The sequence below is a fragment of the Arabidopsis lyrata genome, assembly GCF_000004255.2.
Source record: "Arabidopsis lyrata subsp. lyrata unplaced genomic scaffold ARALYscaffold_7, whole genome shotgun sequence".
Taxonomy (NCBI): domain Eukaryota; kingdom Viridiplantae; phylum Streptophyta; class Magnoliopsida; order Brassicales; family Brassicaceae; genus Arabidopsis; species Arabidopsis lyrata.
Genome location: NW_003302549.1, coordinates 8216824 through 8239001, shown reverse-complemented (window position 1 = coordinate 8239001; position 22178 = coordinate 8216824). Strand labels below are relative to the sequence as shown.

At 37.0% G+C, this 22178-nt stretch overlaps 4 protein-coding genes across 7 annotated transcripts; 1 reads left to right on the top strand and 3 right to left on the bottom strand.

The window, feature by feature from the left end:
• Positions 1-5547: 5547 nt before the first annotated feature.
• LOC9303800 (cysteine-rich receptor-like protein kinase 10) lies at positions 5548-10086 on the top strand. Of its 2 annotated transcripts, XM_002869738.2 has the most exons (8): positions 5548-6026; positions 7526-8056; positions 8328-8465; positions 8570-8688; positions 8782-8992; positions 9094-9331; positions 9403-9553; positions 9639-10086. In XM_002869738.2, the coding sequence occupies exons 1-8, from the start codon at positions 5708-5710 to the stop codon at positions 9954-9956; spliced, it is 2025 nt and encodes a 674-aa protein (XP_002869784.2). In that variant the 5' UTR covers positions 5548-5707; the 3' UTR covers positions 9957-10086. The 2 variants fall into 2 exon arrangements, with proteins under 2 accessions (XP_002869784.2, XP_020873359.1); XM_021017700.1 differs by lacking the exon at positions 5548-6026 and having other exon boundaries at positions 7124-8056.
• A 56-nt stretch (positions 10087-10142) lies between these two features.
• On the bottom strand, positions 10143-12958 carry LOC9303799 (cysteine-rich receptor-like protein kinase 11). Its single transcript, XM_002867681.2, has 7 exons — positions 11979-12958; positions 11765-11896; positions 11536-11657; positions 11237-11447; positions 10920-11157; positions 10674-10833; positions 10143-10593 (listed from the first exon to the last, which is right to left on the bottom strand). Exons 1-7 carry the CDS (start codon positions 12832-12834, stop codon positions 10288-10290), a joined length of 2025 nt encoding a protein of 674 aa, XP_002867727.1. The 5' UTR covers positions 12835-12958; the 3' UTR covers positions 10143-10287.
• Positions 12959-14654: 1696 nt separating this feature from the next.
• LOC110226351 (putative cysteine-rich receptor-like protein kinase 35) lies at positions 14655-17948 on the bottom strand. The gene is made up of 7 exons (XM_021017693.1): positions 16684-17948; positions 16385-16516; positions 16142-16263; positions 15848-16058; positions 15521-15758; positions 15250-15400; positions 14655-15167 (listed from the first exon to the last, which is right to left on the bottom strand). Exons 1-7 carry the CDS (start codon positions 17546-17548, stop codon positions 14853-14855), a joined length of 2034 nt encoding a protein of 677 aa, XP_020873352.1. The 5' UTR covers positions 17549-17948; the 3' UTR covers positions 14655-14852.
• Positions 17949-18360: 412 nt separating this feature from the next.
• LOC9303798 (cysteine-rich receptor-like protein kinase 13) lies at positions 18361-21411 on the bottom strand. Of its 3 annotated transcripts, XM_021017692.1 has the most exons (7): positions 20224-21411; positions 20047-20181; positions 19850-19959; positions 19514-19724; positions 19207-19444; positions 18977-19121; positions 18361-18900 (listed from the first exon to the last, which is right to left on the bottom strand). In XM_021017692.1, the coding sequence occupies exons 1-7, from the start codon at positions 21101-21103 to the stop codon at positions 18622-18624; spliced, it is 1998 nt and encodes a 665-aa protein (XP_020873351.1). In that variant the 5' UTR covers positions 21104-21411; the 3' UTR covers positions 18361-18621. The 3 variants fall into 3 exon arrangements, with proteins under 3 accessions (XP_020873351.1, XP_020873350.1, XP_020873349.1); XM_021017691.1 differs by having other exon boundaries at positions 18986-19121; positions 20047-21139; XM_021017690.1 differs by having other exon boundaries at positions 20047-21138.
• Positions 21412-22178: the final 767 nt, after the last annotated feature.

Below are 22178 nucleotides of genomic sequence, written 5' to 3'. Positions count from 1 at the left end.
TAAACCATCCACCACGTCAAAGTTTTGTGTTCTAATACAAATTTCATGAAAGTCAAAGTCAACTATACGAGTAACATCAACTTTTATTGTTATTTAAATGTTAGACTAAAAACATGTGAAAGCGATAACCAGAGAAAATCGAATTATAAATCTTTCTACTTCCCAGAATGATAAACGTAATGGAGTTAAATATTTAATAGGTTGATGATTATTCTGCTACGCGCGGAGAATCTGGGTCAATAAGACAACACCATTAAACTTCCGTACGAGACAAGTAACAAACAAACAGTTGTAAGCTAAAACAGTATTTTCACAACCCTAGTTGATTCAGATTCTAGCCTTCATTTCTGAGAAATTATGTAAAGTAGACACTTTTTTAACAAATAATTTGTAAAGTAGGTAGTTTTTTTAGAAATTAGAATAATAGACACTTTTCTCTTTCTTCTCTAATACAACTTTTTTGTGTAATAGAGATTTTAGTAAATGACTTATATAACCTTTTCTTGTTTTGTTGTTTTGTTAGATAATGACAAAATTGACTTATAGTCAAAGATTTTCTTTTTTCTCTTTCTTATTTTCACTTAAATACTTTTAATTTGTTTTGCTATAAATTCTTAATAAAAATAAATTATTACAACAACATCTTAATCTTTAAAAAATTTATGTGAATTTAAAATGTCTAATTTTGCTATATTTGCGGATACGTAACACTTTTTTATTATTTAATCTTAACCCGACGGTGTACGTAATAATGTAAACGGTGGTGTACAAACGGTAGTGTACATCAAGAATATAAGAAGTAATATATGATACTGAGTTTAGAAAGTGGTATACAGAGTATGATAGTGCACAAGATGGTGTACAAATGATAATCTATAATGGTGTATAACTACATAATACGATGGTGTACGATGATGATGTAAAGTGCGGTGTACACAATATTATTAATGTACATGAAATGATGAGATAGTGGGTCGCACCATACACCACCTTGTGTGCCCTCTACAACATCGTACACCTTCACATATTTTGTACAAACATCAGTGTACGAGATGACGTACACCATTAAATTGAAATAATGGTTTATACATTCCCTATAAGTACTGTACACCAAGTTTTGTACACTTTATCTACCAGTCTTGTATGCTGTCATTTAAAACTTGTGTACACAATTCCATCCACCAATCTCGTACATCATAATGGTTTATATCATTATGTATACCATCAAAAGTAATTTAATTGTGTACACCATCATGTACACCATCATATTAAATATAACATTCGGTTTATACAATCACCATATTTGTACAAATATTCTAAACAATTATTACTTCAATTTATAAGTACAAGAAAATCGGTGTACTTGATGATTTATGAAATATCGGTGTACAAGATGATTTAGTGTACAAGTGTTAGTGTACAAAACGATTTTTTAAATGTTTGTGTATGAGAATAGTGCCAAAAAAATATATAATTCAGGTGATTAAAAAAAAATTCTCTTTAAAAATAATAATTCAAGGAGAAAAAAGAACCAAATAGATAAAGAAGAAAGTAACAAAATAAAAGTGGTCCCTCATATTTTGTTTATTCTCTCTCAAGATAAGGGATATTTTAGTATTTGATAACTATTTTGTCTTTTAGTCTATTAGACAAAAGTTATATCTCACAAAAAGTAAAAAAAGTGTCTATTTCTCTATTTTTTAAAAAAACTACCTACTTTGCAAATTATTTTTCTAAAAGTGTCTACTTTGCTAAAAAACCCTTCATTTCTTCAAAACCAATTAACACTCACAGTGGAAGGTTGACTTCTATAGTCGTTGACTTCCTATTATAGTACTTTACCTTGTTTTTTTTTTTTTTTTTTTTTTTGCACAAAAGTACTTTACCTTGTTATCTTTACAAACTCTGTATTAGATTTTCAGAATCACTCTGTTCCAGCAGAACAAACTTACTGTCGAAGAATCAACAATTACGCCATTAATTCTCTGAACCCTTTTGTCTTCATTCTCTAGTGAATAAAGCTATAAACAAGAGTATATCTTACACTTCTTTGCAGGGCACTCAGATAAAATGAAAATTAGTGAAAGCAGTTGAACTAAAGACAAACCTTAATATTCCTTTAATTTCTCTTTAACTTATCTAATAGAATTTGTTTGGCAAATTCACAAAAGTTAGAGGTTTTTTCTTTTTAACTTGTTTCCCGGCCCCTTGCAATAGTGCCAATTCTAAAGTTTATTGGTCTCCATAAAATGCCAACCACCTATAGACTTGTGGACATATATATGGTCGTCTCTCACGCTTCTTTCGATCCAAATCAACGTTGAATTACATTTCCTCTAATGACTAAGTCAAGGATAATCTCTAATGACTAAGTCAAGGATAATCTATATTTTTGTCTCCTATATGATCCTAGCTATAAATTGTTTCGTTCTTTTTTTTTTTTTTTTTTTTTTTCCAATTTCCTATAATTTGTGGACAATACTTTTTTTTTGTTAAAAAAGAGTTTGTAACATTATGTATAACGAACAAAATTTCTATAAGAAGTAATAAAATATCTAAAAATTGTCTCCAAAGCAAATCTATTCTCTCAGTAAATAGAAGAAAAAAACATATAATGGTATGAAATTTTTTGTGGCCTATATTAATAAGATGTGTATTTTGGTTTAAAGATTGGAAACTGGGAACCTTTAAATACAAATTAAGGGTAACATTTTGTCCGTTGATATCTTTTGTTGTTTGTAAAGTTGGTCATAAGTTTTGGATTTAATCCTATCTTCTCTTCATGCCACCATTAAAAACCATTTGTTGTTGTCGAAATAAAACGAATTTCTATAAATTGGTTAATTTACTCATTTTAGCATTTTGGTTCTAATGGCGCTCTAGGATACCTTGATTCGTTTTGCTCTTTTTTGACGTGTTCTTTAAAATTTGAAAAAATAGGTTCAGTTTCGTTTATTTTATTTTTGGTCTGAAAATTAGGTTTAGCTTCTCTTGTCTTTGATAAATTGCCTCTGATTTTTCCAATCAACTGAAGAAGTTTTGATGCAGCGTAGAAACAAGATTCGAGGACGAATCTTTTCTTGGCCGACGAGACCTGATGCAGCGAGATATTTGGAATATTTCTAAATATCTATTTATATTATCTTTTAATTTATTAATTATAATTATTCTAGAATATTCTAAGTTTTAGGGTTTTTATGTTTTATTATAAATAGCCTTCTTATGTCTCCTATTGTATTAAGTTATTGATGAATTGATTAATCGAAAGATTTAAAGAGGTTTTTATAAACACTGTGAAGAGTATTCACAATCTAAGAGCTTTTGTGAAAACTCTGAGAGGAGGACTCTCAAACCCTAGTTTCCGGGTATTCTCAGAATCAACGGATCTAGTTCTATCCCTAGAAGCTTCCGCTCCATCATTTGGAGTATTCTCAAACGAAGTCTTTGTTTATCGTGAATCCATTGATCTCCGATAACACTAGAATTCCGAGCTACAATTGTCTTGCTTGAGATCCATTAATACTCAAGATTACTTTCGTAATCTATCCTTAAAGCTTCCGCTACGTCAGTTGGTATTAGAGCCGAATCGGTTCTTCGTTTACCATGTCGTTCGGGTGTTTTTATCAAACCGATGAATATTCATTTATGTCAAGAGAAGACTTGTTTGGAAATTACAAGGATATTATTGGTGATCCGGTGTATGACGTCTACGATGAAGACATATGTGTCGTAGATCACGTTGATTTTTTCTTCACCAATGGAGCTTTTAGTACAAAGAGAATGCAGGAGGTGGATTTTTGTGTTGAAAATAACAGAACTAAATTGCTATTATCACATAAAAATATGAACGTGGCTTTTGTGGATACAAATTCCAAGTGTCTCCTTCTCAATTTGTCTGCAGCACATGAGCAGCACTCTCACGACAATAACGAGAACGAAGAAGATATGTGTGTCGATGGATTGAAGAATCATGATGCAAATTGGGCTTTTGGGAAAGAAGGCCCAATATATCACGCAAATGTTCTCGAAGCATTTTTTTTCTCGAAGCATTGACCGAGTCCTCTTCTGGCTTCCATTCTCATAGGCAGGCCCATAACCAATTTTAACGAGATTTGTTGCATGAAAAAAGCCGATTGTTTTTCCTTGGCGGTTACGGAAAAGAATTAGTACTTTTTAAAGACTAGGGTTTTGAATAATCATTAAAATAAAATAAAAAGAACTAGCTAGGGTTTTGGCTACATACACCGCATAAGTCATGTGTATATATATATACACAACACCCTCTAGGTTTGGTCATCTCATCTTCCTCATATCCTCCCCTTTTTCGTCTACCTCACATTCTTTCTAGGTTTCGTAACGTAATTCTTCCATTATATATTAGGTTATTCGTGCATGTAAATAATTGTTTGGCTTCTTAAGTTAGGATTAGTCTTTCTTTCCAATAGTTCCATTAAAATCCTAGTTTCTTATTCTTCTTCCGTATGTTTCATGCGAATACGTTTCTTGTGTTTGTTTAAACGAGGGAAAAAGTGAAAAATACTTGATAAAGGGGCAACCGATCTAATAGGATCTAATGGTTGTAGAACCCTGAAGTATACGTCACAGATTAACAAAGCCAATTGTCTTCTTCACGAAGAAGTCATGGCGGAGGTCTCATAAGCCCGTATCATGCAGCCTTACGGAGCAGCGTCGCTGCCTTTAACGTTTTGTGCTTGGACATGAGAACCTATATAATACCAAAAAGAAGAGATTTCTCAAATTTTTCTTCTCTGTTTTGTATTTCTTGTTTTATTTTCCTTTTCTTTATGTATATGTGAATGCCAAAAAGGAAATATTTCAAATTCATATAAACTCATAGAAATTAAAACACCTTTGCAATTAGATGGACCTTACGGATGCAAAATTCGTTTTAAACAAATAACATTCGTATGATGTAAAAAAAAAAATTATATGCTGTAGATTCATGTTTGGGTGAAAACACGAATCAAGAATGGAATTATGATGTCATGTGGAATATTAAGAACTTTCCAGCATCAGTGGCGACAAATTTTCAGCCCCACAATGTTTTTTTGAAGAATAGTCAACAACGATTCCTAATTTCAATAATTCTCTATTCAAGAAAGAGTATACGAAACAAATTCTATACTAGTAGTTTCTCTCATGTATCCTATCTAAATTCTACTACTAGTAATTAAGATCTTTGAAACCATGCCAGCAGCTACATTTATTTTGTTCTGAAAATCCCAACTGCCGATTGTCTATTTCTTTGCAATAAAATGTAGTTTTGCAACAAAGTACTCAAGAAAATTGAGAATTCAGAGTTTAAAGCTTAAATTTAGAGTTAAAATGTTTTAAATTTGACTGTTTTGACAATTTTCTTAATTTTGAAATAGGTTTTTATTTTGTTATAATTTCTTCCAGGCTTCTAGCTATACAAATTAATTTTCCATTTATCAAATCTTTTTGCCAATTCCTTTTTTTTTGTTATCACATATTAAAAAATTAGTAATGATTTAGACATTTAGTAACTGAACACAAGTGGAACAGGACCCGACAATTCAATACGAGACGCGTTTACCTTGACCTTGACTTTTCGTCGTCGCAAAACCAACCTCTGTTTCACGCTATCTACAGTAGTCACTACTAGTCACCGAGAGAGAACAAAAAATCAAATTTGTTTCATATATCAGAATTTTCCCAAAGCTTGATGAGAAGAAGAAACACAAATCAAGAAACCCCAGTAATGTCTTATTACGCCTCTTTCTTCTTCCTTTTCCTCTTCTCCTTTCTCACTAGTTTCAGAGTTTCTGCTCAAGATCCCACTTACGTATATCACATCTGTTCAAATACGGCAAATTACTCGAGTAACAGCCTTTACAACACCAATCTCAGAACCCTTTTGGCTTCTCTTTCTTCCCGCAACGCTTCCTACTCCACCGGCTTCCAAAACGCCACCGTCGGGCAAGCTCCAGACAGAGTCACCGGACTTTTTAATTGCCGTGGAGATCTCTCGACAGAAGTTTGCCGTAGCTGCGTCGTCTTTGCTGCGGTGACAGAAGGAAGGAGGCGACTTCCATTTAATGCAAACCTGCAGAGTGTCTAAGTAGATATGTGGATATCTACAATAAAACAACATATGCTTGGTAAATATAAATGAATAGATACAGATCTAAATAGATTTGTGGATATCTAAAACAAACAATAGATGTTTGACAAAATATACATGAATAAATATAGATCTACAGGGGAAGTTGAATATCTAAACTCAGGAATAATTAAAAAATTGCGGATCTAAATAGATTTGTGGATATGGAGACGAAATTTAGTGAGGGAAGCGAGAAAAACACAAAAAAAAACTAGATACTATTTAATCGTGAAAGCAATGGAATGAAAACAAGTACATGGAAAAACTTTTGAATTTTGTCGCTTGACAACATTAAGCTATCGGATTAACAGAAAGTGAGCCAATTTGCCAGAGAAGACAAGTTTGGAGTAGACATCAAGAAGTTTTCCAAAGTAAGGCCTAATGGTTTCATTCTCTTTAGGTGTAAGAGCTTTCAACACAACCTTGATCGTATTGAGCTTGAAGTACATATTCACCCTATCGCCAGGAGGTCCTCTCTATCGGCAAACAATCGGGAAAAAAGCTCCAGATCAGCCATATTTCTAAACAGTAAAAAAATTAAACAGTAAGTTATGTATCAACATCAAGTGGGAATAAAAGAAAATAAATAGATATCTACAAAAAAAGATGCACATCAAAATACAGATCTATAAAGTAGAGATGTGGATCTAAGTAGATCTATGTATATCTATAATAGAACAACAAATGCTTGACAAATATACATATACACGCATATTCGTCTCGAAAGAAACAAAAAAAACTGTTGCATTTCTCTTAGCGAGTGAGGCTAAAAACGGAAAGATAATGGACTAATGTTGCAATTGTTTTAGGTCCCGACAAGATTTTATCAAAAACTAATTTAAGCTCAGATCCCTTATCTCTGAGCTAATTATCTCTTAAAAATTAGTAATGGATTAGTAGCTAGCTGAAGACAAATTGGGCAGGACAGGACAATTCAATACAAGACGCGTTTACTTTGACCTTGACTTTTCGTCGTCACAAAACCATCCTCTGTTTCACGCTAGACACTAGTCACAGCGAGAACAAAAATTCAATTTTATTTCATATAACCGAGTTTCCTTCCCAAAAGCTTGATGAGAAACACAAATCAAGAAAGCCCAGTTATGTCTTCTCTTATATCTTTCATCTTCCTCTTCTCCTTCCTCACTAGCTTCAAAGTTTCTGCTCAAGATCAAGATCACACTTTCCTATACCAAATCTGTCCGAACACGACAACGTATTCAAGAAACAGCACTTACTTAACCAATCTCAGAACCGTTTTGGCTTCTCTCTCTTCCAGTAACGCTTCATACTCCACCAGTTTCCAAAACGCCACCGCAGGGCAAGCTCCCGACAGAGTCACCGGGCTTTTCCTCTGCCGTGGAGACTTATCGCCGGAAGTTTGTCGTCGCTGCGTCACCTTTGCTGTAAACGACACCTTAAGTCGGTGTTCGAATGAGAAAGAGGTCACAATCTACTACGACCAGTGTATGCTCAGATACTCTAACGGGAACATACTCTCAACCCTAAGCACCGGTGGAGGAGTGTTTATGTGGAACCCCCAGAATGTTACATCTAACCAACTAGACCAATTCAGAGATTTGGTCGGGACCACGATGAACCAAGCCGCCGCTGAAGCTGCCAGCAATTCCAGAAAATTTGATGCCAGAAAAGCCAACTTCACTGCGTTGCAGAAATTGTACGGACTGGTTCAGTGCACTCCTGATCTGACGAGACAAGACTGTTTGAGTTGTCTTCAACAGAGCATCAATCAATTGCCCACTGATAAAATTGGGGGAAGATTTATGATGCAGAGCTGTAGTTCAAGATTCGAGCTTTACGCGTTTTACAACGAATCCGCCATTACTACACCTTCACCACCACCTCCACCGCCGGTTTCTACTCCTCCGGTGTCTGCTCCTCCTCGACCTGGTCAGTGCTCTGTCCATTTCCTCTGTTAGCTTTTGCCGTAATTCAACGAAATTGACAAAAATATATAAAAATATTCATTCTTTCGACAGAATTTCGCGTTGCTAACTTGCTGCTATGTGTCTTACATGATCTAATCTCTTCCTCTGTTTTTCTGCCCTGATTTCTTGATATGAGCAATACTAATAAGGCAACTTTGCTTCTTTTGACTTAATTTGGATTTGCTATTCGTTTGTCATTGTCTGATCTTAAGCAAATGATCTTTGGAAAGCAGGGAAAGGTGGGAATTCAACTGTATTAGTGATAGCCATTGTTGTGCCTATTATAGTGGCTGTTCTGCTTTTCATCGTTGGTTATTGTTTCATTGCAAAAAGGGCAAAGAAGACTTATGACACAACATCTGCATTTGATGGTAAAGATTTCAAGTGATGAACGATCTTTATTTGGGTTTGAATTTTGATTAATGTCAAAGCTCAGCTTCTTTTTCCTGCTTCTAAGACTTTCATTGTGCAACAGGAGATGATATTACAACTGCAGACTCACTGCAGCTTGATTATAGAAAAATTCAAACTGCAACAGATGATTTTGCAGAGAGTAATAAGATTGGTCAAGGTGGATTTGGTGAGGTTTACAAGGTAATTACAGTTCCCTTGAGCTGTGTTTTTTTTCTTCTTGAAACTTTGTGTGAACACATATGTATAATGGGATAATGCTGATGAAAACAACAGGGTACTTTATCGGATGGGACTGAAGTTGCGGTGAAGAGACTATCAAAGTTATCAGGACAAGGTGAAGCAGAGTTCAAGAACGAGGTTGTTCTTGTTGCAAAGCTACAGCATAGAAATCTGGTTAGACTTCTCGGGTTTTGTCTAGACGGAGAAGAAAGGGTATTAGTCTACGAGTATGTACCCAACAAAAGTCTGGATTACTTCCTCTTTGGTTAGTTGCATTTAATGCTTTGTTTCAATGATTCTTTAACCAATCTTGAAACTAGGGATTACAAGTCTTTAGAGCTAACTGTGATTTATGGATGTGTACAGACCCTGCAAAGCAGAGTCAGTTGGATTGGACTCGGCGATACAAGATTATTGGTGGAGTTGCTCGAGGGATTTTGTATCTTCATCAAGATTCACGACTCACAATCATACACCGGGACCTCAAAGCCAGTAACATTCTCTTGGATGCGGATATGAATCCTAAAATTGCAGATTTTGGAATGGCTAGGATCTTTGGATTGGACCAAACCCAAGAGAACACAAGCAGAATAGTTGGTACCTAGTAAGTCTTCCTCATAAGTTGAAATTTTCTGAACATTCTTTTATTAACATAGTTTTTGTTGTGGGTTACAGTGGTTACATGTCTCCCGAGTATGCAATGCATGGTCAGTACTCAATGAAATCTGATGTCTATAGCTTCGGAGTGTTAGTTCTTGAGATTATAAGTGGCAAGAAGAATAGCAGCTTCTACCAAACAGACGGTGCACATGACTTGGTCTCATATGTAAGTTTTGTGCCAATCAAGTTCCATGTTTACCTGAACATAGTTGCAAGTGTTGGATTGATTGATTGATTGAATAATATTCTAGGCTTGGGGGCTTTGGAGTAACGGAAGACCATTAGAACTCGTGGATCCAGCTATTGTAGATAATTGCCAAAGGAGTGAAGTTGTTCGATGTGTCCATATCGGTCTTTTATGTGTTCAAGAAGATCCTGCTGAGCGTCCGACGTTGTCAACCATTGTTCTGATGCTCACTAGTAATACTGTGACTTTACCCGTGCCACGGCAACCAGGTCTTTTCTTTCAGAGTAGAATTGGAAAAGACCCGCTTGATACAGATACAACGAGCAAATCTCTTCTAGGGTCTGTTGACGATGCATCCATCACAGATGTATATCCTCGATGAAGATGAGTACCTTCATACCTGATTCCTGAATCTATTGGTATTGAAAATAAGTTAAAAACTTCTTTTGTAGCAGAACGTTTGTATTGTAATTGTAACCACAAGCAAGTATAAGATAATTACAACCTCCAAATTAAGCTTTCACAACAATCACGCAGAGAATTTGATTGCTTGAAGAGAGTAAACCAGTAAAAAAGAAACGATTATTACAGAACTGGCCATAAGCATTTTACAGTGTACAACATACAATTACAGATAAACTTACTATGTTTCTTATGTCCGTAAATAAAAAATATCAAACGTCATCTGACCATTGTTATGTGTTTCAACCACATCACTTTTTACGAACTAAAAGAGGAAAAGATTTGCTTGTAGACTGATCAGACTCTGGTCCCTCGGATACCAGTTCCAGTTGCCTGCTTCGTGGGAAAAATCCCGGTAGGCGAGGCACAGGTAGAGTGATTGTGTTGCTAGTGAGCATTAAGATGATTGTTGATAACATTGGACGGTCTTCTGGATTTTCTTGAACACATAAGAGCGCGATATGGATGCATCTAGTGACTTCATTACTTTGATAATTCCTTCCAAAGGTTGGATCCACCAGCTCTAATGGTGACTTGTTCATCCAAAGCCTTGAAGCCTAATACAATGAACAATTAAGAACCTTGGTCATATGTTTTGAAATGTTAAATTGTTGAAATTTGAGGTCTTTATGCTCACATAAGTGACCAAGTTTCCTGCAGTACTAGTTTCATCCATCTGGTAGACGCCGCTGTTTTTCTTGCCGCTTATAATCTCAAGAACTAACACTCCAAAGCTGTAAATGTCAGATTTCATGGAATATTGACCATGCATCGCATACTCAGGAGACATGTAAGCGCTGAAAAACATTCAACTCGTTAATATGCAATAGCAGAAGGTTCAGTGAACTTTGCTTATTTTTCAGCTACTATGAGCAGAACTTACTAGGTTCCAGCAATTCTGTTGGTGTTTCCTTGAGTTTGGTCCATTCCAAAAATAGTTGCCAATCCAAAATCTGCAATTTTCGGGTTCATATCCGCATCTAAGAGAATGTTGCTGGCTTTGAGGTCACGATGTATGATTTTGAGCCGTGAATCTTGATGAAGATATAGAATCCCTCGAGCAATTCCTCCAATGATCTTGTATCGCCGGGTCCAGTCTAGCTGACTTTGCTTTTCCGGGTCTGCACATATCGACAATCAATCAGTATAAAGCTGAAGAAGGATCCTTTGAATAAGAAAAACTATTGACGGGAACCATACCGAATAGAAAGTAGTCAAGGCTTTTGTTGTGGACAAATTCATAGATCAGAATCTGTTCCTCTCTTTCCAAACAGAATCCAAGAAGTCTAACCAGATTCCTATGTTGAAGTTTTGACACAAGAACAGCCTCGTTCCTGAACTCCCTTGTGCCTTGTCCTGACTTTTTCGACAGTCGCTTCACAGCTACTTCAGTTCCGTTAGAAAGCTTACCCTACGTACGATTGAATGAAACAAACATCGTTGGTTATTTTCATAACCAATATGAACTTTAAAAAAATGGGAAACAGAGACTTTCTTACCATGTAAACCGCACCGAATCCACCTTCACCAAGCTTATTACTTGTTGAAAACTTGTTAGTTGCAGCTTCAATTGTCTTAAAATCGTATACCAATGAATCGGTAGTTGAAATATCACTTTCAGCTGCAAAGAATGGGTGTATTAGTTTCATGTTTCCCCTCTTGGCTACGGGAGTATACATGCTGATAACAAAAGGAAAGAATAAAGAGGTAAAACACAAAGAAACTAACATTCAATCTCAGTTCTTTGGTAGGATTTTCTTCTTCGGAAAAGAACAAATCCTAAAACCAGCAGTATCAAGATGACAATAACAGTGGGAACGATAATCGCCACAACAACTCCAGCTGAGATTCCTTTGCTATCTTCTCATAAAACAAGAAAACAATGTCATATATTTCAATTCTACTTACAATCATAGTTTTTTTTTCCAGTTGGAAGACTAACCATTGTCGGTCGTGTTGGCTTGATCACCTGCAGGTTGGGGGCCTTGTGGCACAGTCACAGGAGGTTCCGGAGGTGGAGAAGCTACCGTAATATTATCAAAAGCGTTAGAATATGTATACAAATCCCAGCGCAAAAAGCAGCTTGGTCTCATAACAACACCTCCTCGATTTTGACTACAGCATGACTGGTAGTCACCTGCGCTTCGCTGCAGACAATTTTCACAATCACGAATAGAAAGATCTGGCGTGCATTGCATCAATGCGTACATATCCTCGAAAGTTGTCAAGGCTGCAACTTCAGCTGAGTAATGGTTATTACTAGACGATGGTGTGCTTTTTGCTGTGGAGGCTGTAGCAATCATACGACCCATTAGTCCTTCCCAAATTGCCGTGAACTCTGTTAGATTTGAGCGTATAACTCCAGTGTTGAAGAGCAGTACGCGCGGGTCCAGATCTGCAGATCCTGAGAAAGAAGTGTTGGAGTACCGCACATAGCAAAGCGTTGGCTCACCTGGCCATGAATACGCTTCTGTTTGGTTAGGACAATTATTTAAAAATTCATCAGACGCTTTCTTGATACAATCAGAACAGTCATCTGAAGTTGATCCCGGGATGCACATCCCAACTGCGTAGACACGGTTCGGTTCTTGTCCTATGGAACCGTTGTAGTATAAGCCGTCTTGATCCGTGACATTTGAAGGAAGAGAAGAAAGGATGAGACGGCGATTTACGTCGTAAGTACTGTTGGGTCTGAAAGTCCCCTTGTCCGTCGTGCATGTTTGTGCTGAAACTGAAGCAACACCGAAGCTTATGAGGAAAAAACAGAGGATTGAAAACAAAGTCCTCCTCTGATTCATTGTTTCTTCAAGATTATAGCAAAAGAAAAATCTCTGTGTTTAGTGTTTGACGCATATGTACGTTTCTTACCAGTTTAAACAAGCAAAATCGAAGCTTCTCTCCAAAATTGAATTCGTCAAATTGATGACAGTGGTCCTTAAACCTACAAATATGGTCACAAATACGTGTCAAAAGTCAAAGTTAAAAGTCAATAATAGTTTCTTTGTTCACGTAATATATAACAAGGGTTGTTGAATATTGGAATGTTGACTCAGAAAATGACATAAGGAAAGAGTATTCATCGAACCAGAAAAGTATTGGGGCTAAAGTGTCAGTGTCACAAATAAACCGGCTTTTTGTTGTTCTAGCTTAGACCTGTTTGCCCAATTGATAGCCTAATCAGTGTCTCTTGGGTTGATTCATGTAAGAATGCGTGCGTACATATGAATCACGCCGAACCCAGAAGAACATGTTGTAATTGGCTGAAACAGAGTAGCAAAGAGCCACTAGTGTGAGCAACAACAGCAACAATTGATTCCAAATAGAATTCAATATATTCCCTGCCATCCCCAGCTCAGCTTTATCTGATATGCTTCTTTTCAAGACAGCCATCGGATTGTGTAAATCAACCAATTCTTTTCAAGATCCCCTCAAAAATCGATTTTCAGAATGTTGCACAAGATACATAGTTCATTCACTGTTTGTTAAAAGCCTTCTTTAGATACTGTAGACAAGTAATTATTATAGTTTTGCAATTGGAAGACTGACCTTTGTTTTTCTTTGTAATGGTATTGTTGCTTGCCGGAGGTGTGATAATCAATGGGGATTGAGCCGGAAGTGCCAACATGATACCGACTAAAAGCCTCGGAGACGGAAAACACAGTTAAACCCTAAATCCGAGCACAGCCATATCGTGATTATGCCATTAAACACATCGAAAATCTAACAACAGAAGAGCACAAACAAATCCGAAAACCAATATCATAAAACGCCATTAAAACCTGAATGCTAAACTCTGAATCCCGAGCTCAGGGGAATGCACAAAGGCGATGAGCTTAGTTACTTTTTTTCGGTCGGTAATCCGGTTCATATGGTATCGGTTTAGTAAATCAACCGGTTTGGGTAAACAAACATTCGTATACCGGTAAATGCAAACCGAATCCGTCTAATTTACCGAGTTTTACATGTATATTCATAACCTATAAATAGAAACTTAGTTAATTTTCTAGTAAACCTCGCCGAATCCACCTTCACCTTGAAATCTGTTTGTTGCAGCTTCAACTTCAATCATGTTGCAATGAATTGTTGACATAAAAATTTGTGCATTCATAGTTTATTAAGTTAAAACTATTCTTAAGTTTATTTGCAATCTGCTCAATGATCCGGCGATCTGCGTCATAAATATTTATGACCGTTGAGTCTGAGAGTACTAATGTTCATGCATGTTTTGTGTTAAAACTGAAGCAACACCAAAACTTATGAGGATAAAACAGAGGATTGAAAACAAAGTCCTCCTCTGCAGCTCTGCTTCGTTGTTCTCTAAAGATTATAGTTTTGTATTGGTTATTTAAACAGCATTTATAGCTTCTCTGATATATCCTAATGTTGAATTCGTCAAACTGATAAAAATGGTTCTTAAACCTGCTTATACGGTAGTCAAAGGAGAGTCAAAAGGCAAAGTCTTTTGCAGTGTGCAAATTCTGTTTAGTCTAGGCGTAGTAAACAAGTTAGAACAAGAAAAAAAAAAAAAAGAGAATGCGCCAAAACGCTGATTCAGAGCGAGGGTAAGATCATCAGTTAATACGTACCTTTGGTTTACGGTTTATTTAACACAGGTAGATATTAAACTAACCGTCTGATTTCAGCAAAAGTGTAGTAAAACAGAACTTAAGATGCATATTCAAGTCACATCAAATAGGTAGATACAGTATAAACAGAAGTTCTCACACAACTCACATGAATATTCAAGTCTCACACAAAATAAGATATTACTGTAGAAGCATCACTCAAAACTTACACACAGAGAATGCTTCCATCTTCAACGAGGATCTAAATCAGTTATCGACACAGAATAAGGAATCGATCTTCCTGTAGATTGACTTGGTTCTAATCCCTCAAAATCATCACGTCTACTCTGGAAGTAAAATCCAGGTTGTCGAGGCACTGGTAGAGTAATCGTGTTACTACTGAGCATCAAGATAATTGAAGGCAAGGTAGGACGATCTGCAGGATCTTCTTGAACACACAACAGCGCGGTATGGATGCATCTTGTAACTTCGTTGCTGTCATAATTCTCTCCAACCGACTGATCCACGAGCTCTGATGGTGAACCCTCTCTCCAAAGCCTCCAGACCTAACATAATAACCAAAATCCATTACCGCTCACAATCCTCACAGTAAGTTAGAAATTTTGAAATTTGGTTTTCGGTAATCACATATGTGACCAAGTTTCTAGCATTGCCGTCCTGGTCCAAGCCATTGTTCTTCTTGCCGGCTATAATCTCAAGAACTAAGACTCCAAAGCTGTAGACATCAGACTTCACAGAGAAATGACCTTTCATTGCATACTCTGGAGGCATATAACCACTGGCAGAACAAGAAAAAAAAAAAAAAACATAACTTCACCCACAACAAGAGTATTGTCCATCCTAAAATTATTGCAATTCAAACTTCAGTTATAAATGCAGACAAGGGAAATTTTTTTACTAGGTTCCAACTATCCTGCTCGTTTCAGCTTGAGTTTGGTCCATCTCAAAAAGCCTTGCAATTCCAAAGTCAGCAATTTTTGGGTTCATATCAGCATCTAAGAGAATGTTACTCGCTTTGAGGTCGCGGTGTATGATTGTGAGTCGTGAATCTTGATGAAGATAGAGAATTCCACGAGCAATCCCGCCAATGATATTGTAACGTGTTTTCCAGTCCAACTGGCCTTGTTTTGAAAGATCTGTATGTAAATATAAAATCATTTGAAACACAAGTTAATTATGAGGGATCATTATGATTCTCCCAATATATGTATTAAATTGGACTCACCAAACAGGAAGTAGTCGAGGCTTTTGTTAGGTACAAACTCGTAGACAAGTATCTTCTCTTCTCCTTCCAAACAAAAACCAAGCAGCCTAACCAGGTTTCTGTGCTGAAGCTTTGCCACCAGAACAGCCTCGTTCTTGAACTCTCGTGCGCCTTGACTCGATGTTTTTGACAGCCTTTTCACAGCAACTTCTGTCCCGTCTGGAAGCACACCCTACAAAGAATATAACTTCACTTGGATGTGTTATCCAAACTCTCTAGGAGATTAAAGAAAGCAGAAAGTCTAAGAAAATATACCTTGAAAACTTCTCCAAATCCACCCTGACCAATCTTGTTCCTCTCTGAAAACTTATCTGTTGCAGCTTCGATTGTCTTCAAATCAAATTGCAGTGAATGTGTAGTTGTAATATCAATGCCAGCTGCATACAGGAACGTATAGGTCTTTTCACTTTAAAATCCACCAAGAATCTGCAAACGCAGACCATATATATCTGGAAAAAAGGATAAAGTAAATGATGAAAAACGTGTGAAACAACTCACTCTGACGATCAAGTGATTGGTATGACTTCCTCCTCCCGCAAACAGCAAATCCTAGAGCAGCCAATACCAAGAAGGTAATTACAGCCGGAACAACAATTGCCATGACGACTCCTTTTGAGATTGTTTTATTATCTGTGGAAGCCAAACATAGAAGACAATTTACACGCTGAGAAAAACAAAAAAGCATATTGTTCTGAAACCGTCTCATCTTCAAATCTTGGGGCCAACTTTTAGTACACTAGACAAACTTTATGTTCTGACAGTTTCTTGCAATCAAAGTTTGGTATTGAAGTATTTACCTTTATGGGTTTTAGTAAGTTCCATAGAAGCTGGCACTTGAGGCGGAGGTGCTGGACGAGATGATGGTGGCGCTGTCGATGTAATATGATCAAAAGCCCCGTTAAAGGGATACAGATCCCACCGGAAAATACAGCTTGGCCTAAATACATATCCACCTTGCTTCCCATGGCAGCAGGTTTGATAGTCACCAACACTTTTCAACAGACAGGTTTTACAGTTTGTCGAAGATAAATCCGGTGTGCATTGCATTAATGCGTATATATTCTGGAAAGCTGTCAACGCTGCTATGTCGGCTGCATAGTACTTATGATTAGACAATATTGATGCATCCTTGCCTGTAGAAGCCTCGACTATCATTCTAAGCGTTAACTCTTCCCAAATTCTATTAAACTCTGTTACATTAGATTTGATATCCCCATCATTGTACCCTTTTGAAGGAGGGTCCATATCAAGTGATCCAGATAATGAACGGTTGGAGTAACGTACCATACAAAGAGTTTTACCTCCACCAGACCATGTAAAGGCTTCTGTTTGGTTAGGACAGCTCTGTAATAACCCGTCAGACGCCTTCTCGATACAATCTAAGCACAGCTCTGGTTCAGCGCCAGGGATACACATCCCCACTCCATACACTCGATCAAGTTCTTGGCCAATCGATGCATTATAGAAACCGTTACGAGCCCTGACATTTGAAGCAAGAGTAGAGAGGACGAGAGCACGGTTAATGTCATATGTACTATTGGGTCTAAAAAACCCGTTGTTCACGCATGGTTGTGCAGAAGCAACACTAAAGCTAACAAGAACAAACCACAAGAGACTCATCTGTTTCATTTTCGAAGATTTGGAGGATCTGTCTGCATACATGTGAGTCCATTGTCACTTTATAATGACTTCACTCATAAAGTTCCAATTTTTGACAGAGAGGATTGCACATTAGTAGCATTATTGACATTAATCTGCAAATTGCAATGGGACCGAAAGGAATGATATTGACCCATCACTGGTCCTGTCTATTACATTAACTACTAAACGATTGCCACTGGCATTATCGTCGAAAAGTCTTTGAATAAATAATTCATGTAAAGAATATTTAGACGATATCAGACAAGAACAAGACAAGAAGAACATGATTCCGAAAAAAGGAAAGTTGGAGAATTTTGATTCGATGAAACAGAGTAATCAGCAACAAATCGTCAATTGCAAGCATATAACTAACAGATGAAACCCTAATTCCCATAAATATAGTTGGAATCGAAAAGCCATCAACTTTAGATCGCCACTAAATCTGAAAGCGAAACCCTTAATGAAAAAATTCCCAAAACGCGTTCCAGCCCCGGCTGAAGAAGACGTCGACGACCGGTTAACTAAATAAACCGGTTTGGATTGGTATATTGATACAGGTAAAAAAAAAAAAAAAAAAAACAGTTTAGAGGATTTTAATATTTTATTTTATAATTCAAGTTTTAGAAAATCTTTTTGAAACAATTTTTTTTGTTCTAAAACTTGAGTTAATTAAGAACAGAGTATAACAGAGTAGGACAGGCTACAAAGTCTTGATCAGGTCTCTGGTTTTTGAGGCATTGGTAGAGTAATTGTGTTACTAGTGAGCATCAAAGTGATTGAAGGCAATGTTTGAGCAACTATCTACGGATTTTATAACCAAGATAAGCATCAAATTGAGTGAGCCCCGGCTAGAGAGGACCGGTTAAGTAAGTAAATTGATAAAATTCATACAAGGATTTTATAACAAAGAGCTGGTATAAGAATGTAAAAAATAGAAAATGCTAAAAGTGTACATAACTACTTTGATGAGTATCTCACAATTTACACATACATAACTTTTGAATAATTCATTACAGTTCAAACTGAAATACCAGAAAATATAGTTTACTTACAACAGTTTCAATGTTTCAATGGAACATCATCTTCAGCGAGGATCAAGTTTCATCATTGATAGTTTGGGAATTGGACCTCCTCGTAGATTGGTATTGTGTATTTGAAATGAAGAATCCAGGTGGTTCAGGAACAGGTAAGATGACGGAATTGCTAGTGAGCATCGACATGATTATCGAAATGTCGGGACGATCTGTAGGATTTTCTTGAACACATAAGAGCGCAATGTGGATGCATCTTATCACTTCTTCGGTTGGACAATTCTCTGAAATGATTGGATCCACGAGTTCTAATGGTGCCCCGTCTCTCCATAACCTCCAAGCCTGTAACATAAATTAATCATCAACCAACAACTAGATAGGATCATACTCTAAGATTTGATTTTTTCTTGGTACTCACGTATGTGACCAAATTTGGAGCCGGAGGGCAGAAGTTCCTGTTCTTCTTGCCGCATATAATCTCAAGAACTAAGACTCCATAGCTATACACATCAGATTTCATTGAGAATTGCCCGTCGATCCTATACTCTGGGGGCATATAACCTCTGCAAGATTAATTGTAACATTGGTGAAGAAAAGATTCTTGAAACTTCAGTTCATAAGCTATCAAGGGTAATAAAAGCATTTTACTCAGTTCCAACAATCCTTCTTGTGTTAGCTCTAGTTTGATCCATCCCAAAGATCCTTGCCATTCCAAAATCAGAAATCTTCGGGTTCATATCACCATCCAAGAGTATGTTTTCTGCTTTGAGGTCACGATGTATGATTTTGATCCGTGAACCATGATGAAGATATTGAATCCCTTTAGCAATTCCTCCAATGATCATATACCGCTTTGTCCAGTCTAACTCTCTTTGCTTTATAGGGTCTGCAAATTTCATATAGACCCATTAGACTATAAGATTAAGAACAAAGGTTTTAGAAAATGTAAGCTTACCAGAAAGGAAACAATCAAGACTTTTGTTGGGCACAAACTCGTACACTAGTATCTTTTCTTCTCCTTTGACAGAAAAACCGAGAAGTCTAACAAGATTTCTATGCTGAAGTTTGGCGACAACAACAACCTCGTTCTTGAACTCTTTCTCACCTTGTTCTGATGATTTTGACAACCTCTTCACTGCAATTTCTTTTCCATCAGGCAACATACCCTACAAATAACATCAATGCGTCAACATGGCTCTGTAAGTTCAATTTTTAGATTACTTTGACTCTGTAATTCCTTTTTTTTTTCAAGAGAAGTCATGAACTTAGTTCGTGGCTAAAGAAATGATACCTTGAAAACACTTCCAAATCCACCTTGGCCGATTTTGTCTGAAAATTTCTTTGTTGCAGATTTGATCGTCTTAAATTTATATTGCAGGGACCGTACAGTTGTAATACCAGCTACAGTGTAATAAATTGTCTTAGTTATAGTTCTATATACTATATATTTGCTAAAAGGCCAAATAAAATCAAATGAACAACACTCACTTTGATTAAGTTCAACTTCTTGATATGGTTTTCCTTTCCGAGCAAACCGGCAAGCGAGAAGTGCCAAGATGATGACAATGACTAAAACAACCACAACAATTGCTACAATAGTTTTCATTGAGATATTTCCTCTCCCTGCAGAATCTTTGAACAAGTCATAACTTTGCATGGACTTACTATTGTCTGTAGTCTTGGGCCGGTCCTTGGCAGAAGGTGGTTGTGACGCAACCACAGGACGTTGCAGTGGAGGAGGAGAAAGAGGAGGAGAAGGAGGAGTAGCCAGGGTAATGTTATCAAAAGCCTTAGAGAATGTAAAAAGCTGCCACCGAAAAAAGCAGATTGGCCGCATAACATAGCCTCCTGTATTATTTCCACAGCATGACTGGTACTCAAGTACGCCTTGTTGGAGACAGCTGTTACATTCGTCAGAAGAAATATCTGGCGTGCATTGCATTAATGCATATATATTCTGGAATTTTGTCAAGTTCGCAAAATCAACTCTGTAATGGTTGTCACTGGATGATGGTGTTCTTCTTGCTGCGGAGGCTGCAGTAATCATACGAGATGTTAAGTCTTCCCATATTGTCTTGAACTCTGTTAGATCTGAGGCGATAGTTGCAGTGTTCAAGACCAAATACTGCGGTGTAGTTTCCCAAAAAGCTGCAGATCCTGAGAAAGAAATGTTGGAGTAGCGGACAAGGCAAAGCGTTGGATCAAGTGCCCAATAATACGCGTCTGTCTGGTTGACACAATCCTGTATCAACCAGCCTGCCGCGCCCTTGATACAATTAGAACAGTCACTTGGAGTTGATCTTGGGATGCACATCCCTAATGCGTAGACTCGATCCTGCTCTTCTCCAATAGAACCGTAGTAGAAACCATCTTGAGACGCGGTATTGTTAGGAAGAGTAGAGAGGAGAAGAAGACGATTTGAATCGTATGTACCGTTGGGTATGAAATATTTACGGTTCTGTATGCATGTTTGTGCTGAAACAGAAGCAACACCAAAGGTTAGAAGGACAAAACAGAGGATTGATAAGAAACTCCTCTGCTTCATTTTGCCTTAAAGATTTTAGCTTTGTTTTAGTGTGTAAACCTCTGTTCATGTCTTACCAATTTAAGCAGCAATTGTTGTTTCTCGGAAACTTTCAAAATGTCACAAAACAAAAGATGAAAATCTTAAGTCATAATTCATTTTTTTTCTGTTCATACAGTATTATTATGTTTATATCCTTCAAATAATAATGTAGATATGCACTAGGCCAGTAGGCTGGGGGCGAGGTACCATTAACACTCATCCGCGGACAAATTACTTAGCTTTTTCATAATCAATTTCTTACCTATAAAACCAAAAAGCAATCAAAACACGTCGCAAATGCCATAAGGCTACAAACGTGTTGGAGATACAATCCAAGTCTCACATCGGAAGTTTGATGGGACAACCAATAATATATAAAGGGTTAGGGCCAATCCACTAATTGCCAATTGGTTTTTAGTTGGAAGCCCAGAATTAGCCCAAATTTAACATGGTATCAGAGCCCAAGGTTCAAATTCTGGTGGACCTAGAAAAGTGGATACGGACATACCTCAAACCCGAGTAATGGGAGTCCGAGAAAGGGGCTTATTATCGATCCGAGTGAGGGATCGATGAGGCGTGTTAGATCCATATGGTCCTTGGATTGAAGGGGAGATTGTTGGAGATACAATCCAAGTCCCACATCGGAAGTTTGATGGGACAACCAATAATATATAAAGGGTTAGGGCCAATCCACTAATTGCCAATTGGTTTTTAGTTGGAAGCCCAGAATTAGCCCAAATTTAACAAAACGAAATTGCGTAGCAAAACCCTAGAAAAATCCCTTAAAACCACCAGTTCCTGATGAGTCCTTGGTTTCTTTTTTCTTTTTTCTTTTTCTTTCAGAGTCCTTAGTTTCGTGAGCTCTAAGTTTTCTTAGGTCCTATTATAAACCTAGCACACCATCTCCATTCGCCCATAAGACCTGAATAATGAACTTTACAGGTAATGATTTAGATACAATTAAGCGTTCATCACATAGTCTTATTCCCTTAAAACATTATCCCCAATTCTTATTTTCTTTTTTTTAAATCGCTAATTCTTTGTCTTTTGTGTT

What these genes read in the sequence shown, in the direction of transcription:
- LOC9303800 (XM_002869738.2), top strand. Translation starts at nt 5,708, where the DNA reads ATGAGAAGAAGAAACACAAATCAAGAAACCCCAGTAATGTCTTATTAC. An exon ending in CACAACATCTGCATTTGATG is followed by an intron (nt 8,466 to 8,569) that starts GTAAAGATTTCA and finishes ATTGTGCAACAG; the next exon opens with GAGATGATATTACAACTGCA. An exon ending in CACATGACTTGGTCTCATAT is followed by an intron (nt 9,554 to 9,638) that starts GTAAGTTTTGTG and finishes ATAATATTCTAG; the next exon opens with GCTTGGGGGCTTTGGAGTAA.
- LOC9303798 (XM_021017690.1), bottom strand. Translation starts at nt 21,103, where the DNA reads ATGAAGCAGAGGAGTTTCTTATCAATCCTCTGTTTTGTCCTTCTAACC. An exon ending in AGAAGTTGAACTTAATCAAA is followed by an intron (nt 19,960 to 20,046) that starts GTGAGTGTTGTT and finishes ATTACACTGTAG; the next exon opens with CTGGTATTACAACTGTACGG. An exon ending in CTCCAAATTTGGTCACATAC is followed by an intron (nt 18,901 to 18,976) that starts GTGAGTACCAAG and finishes TTTATGTTACAG; the next exon opens with GCTTGGAGGTTATGGAGAGA.
- LOC9303799 (XM_002867681.2), bottom strand. Translation starts at nt 12,834, where the DNA reads ATGAATCAGAGGAGGACTTTGTTTTCAATCCTCTGTTTTTTCCTCATA. An exon ending in AGCCAACACGACCGACAATG is followed by an intron (nt 11,897 to 11,978) that starts GTTAGTCTTCCA and finishes TTTTATGAGAAG; the next exon opens with ATAGCAAAGGAATCTCAGCT. An exon ending in CCTTGACTACTTTCTATTCG is followed by an intron (nt 11,158 to 11,236) that starts GTATGGTTCCCG and finishes CGATATGTGCAG; the next exon opens with ACCCGGAAAAGCAAAGTCAG.
- LOC110226351 (XM_021017693.1), bottom strand. Translation starts at nt 17,548, where the DNA reads ATGTATGCAGACAGATCCTCCAAATCTTCGAAAATGAAACAGATGAGT. An exon ending in CCAATCACTTGATCGTCAGA is followed by an intron (nt 16,264 to 16,384) that starts GTGAGTTGTTTC and finishes TCCTGTATGCAG; the next exon opens with CTGGCATTGATATTACAACT. An exon ending in AGCAGGATAGTTGGAACCTA is followed by an intron (nt 15,401 to 15,520) that starts GTAAAAAAATTT and finishes TTGTTCTGCCAG; the next exon opens with TGGTTATATGCCTCCAGAGT.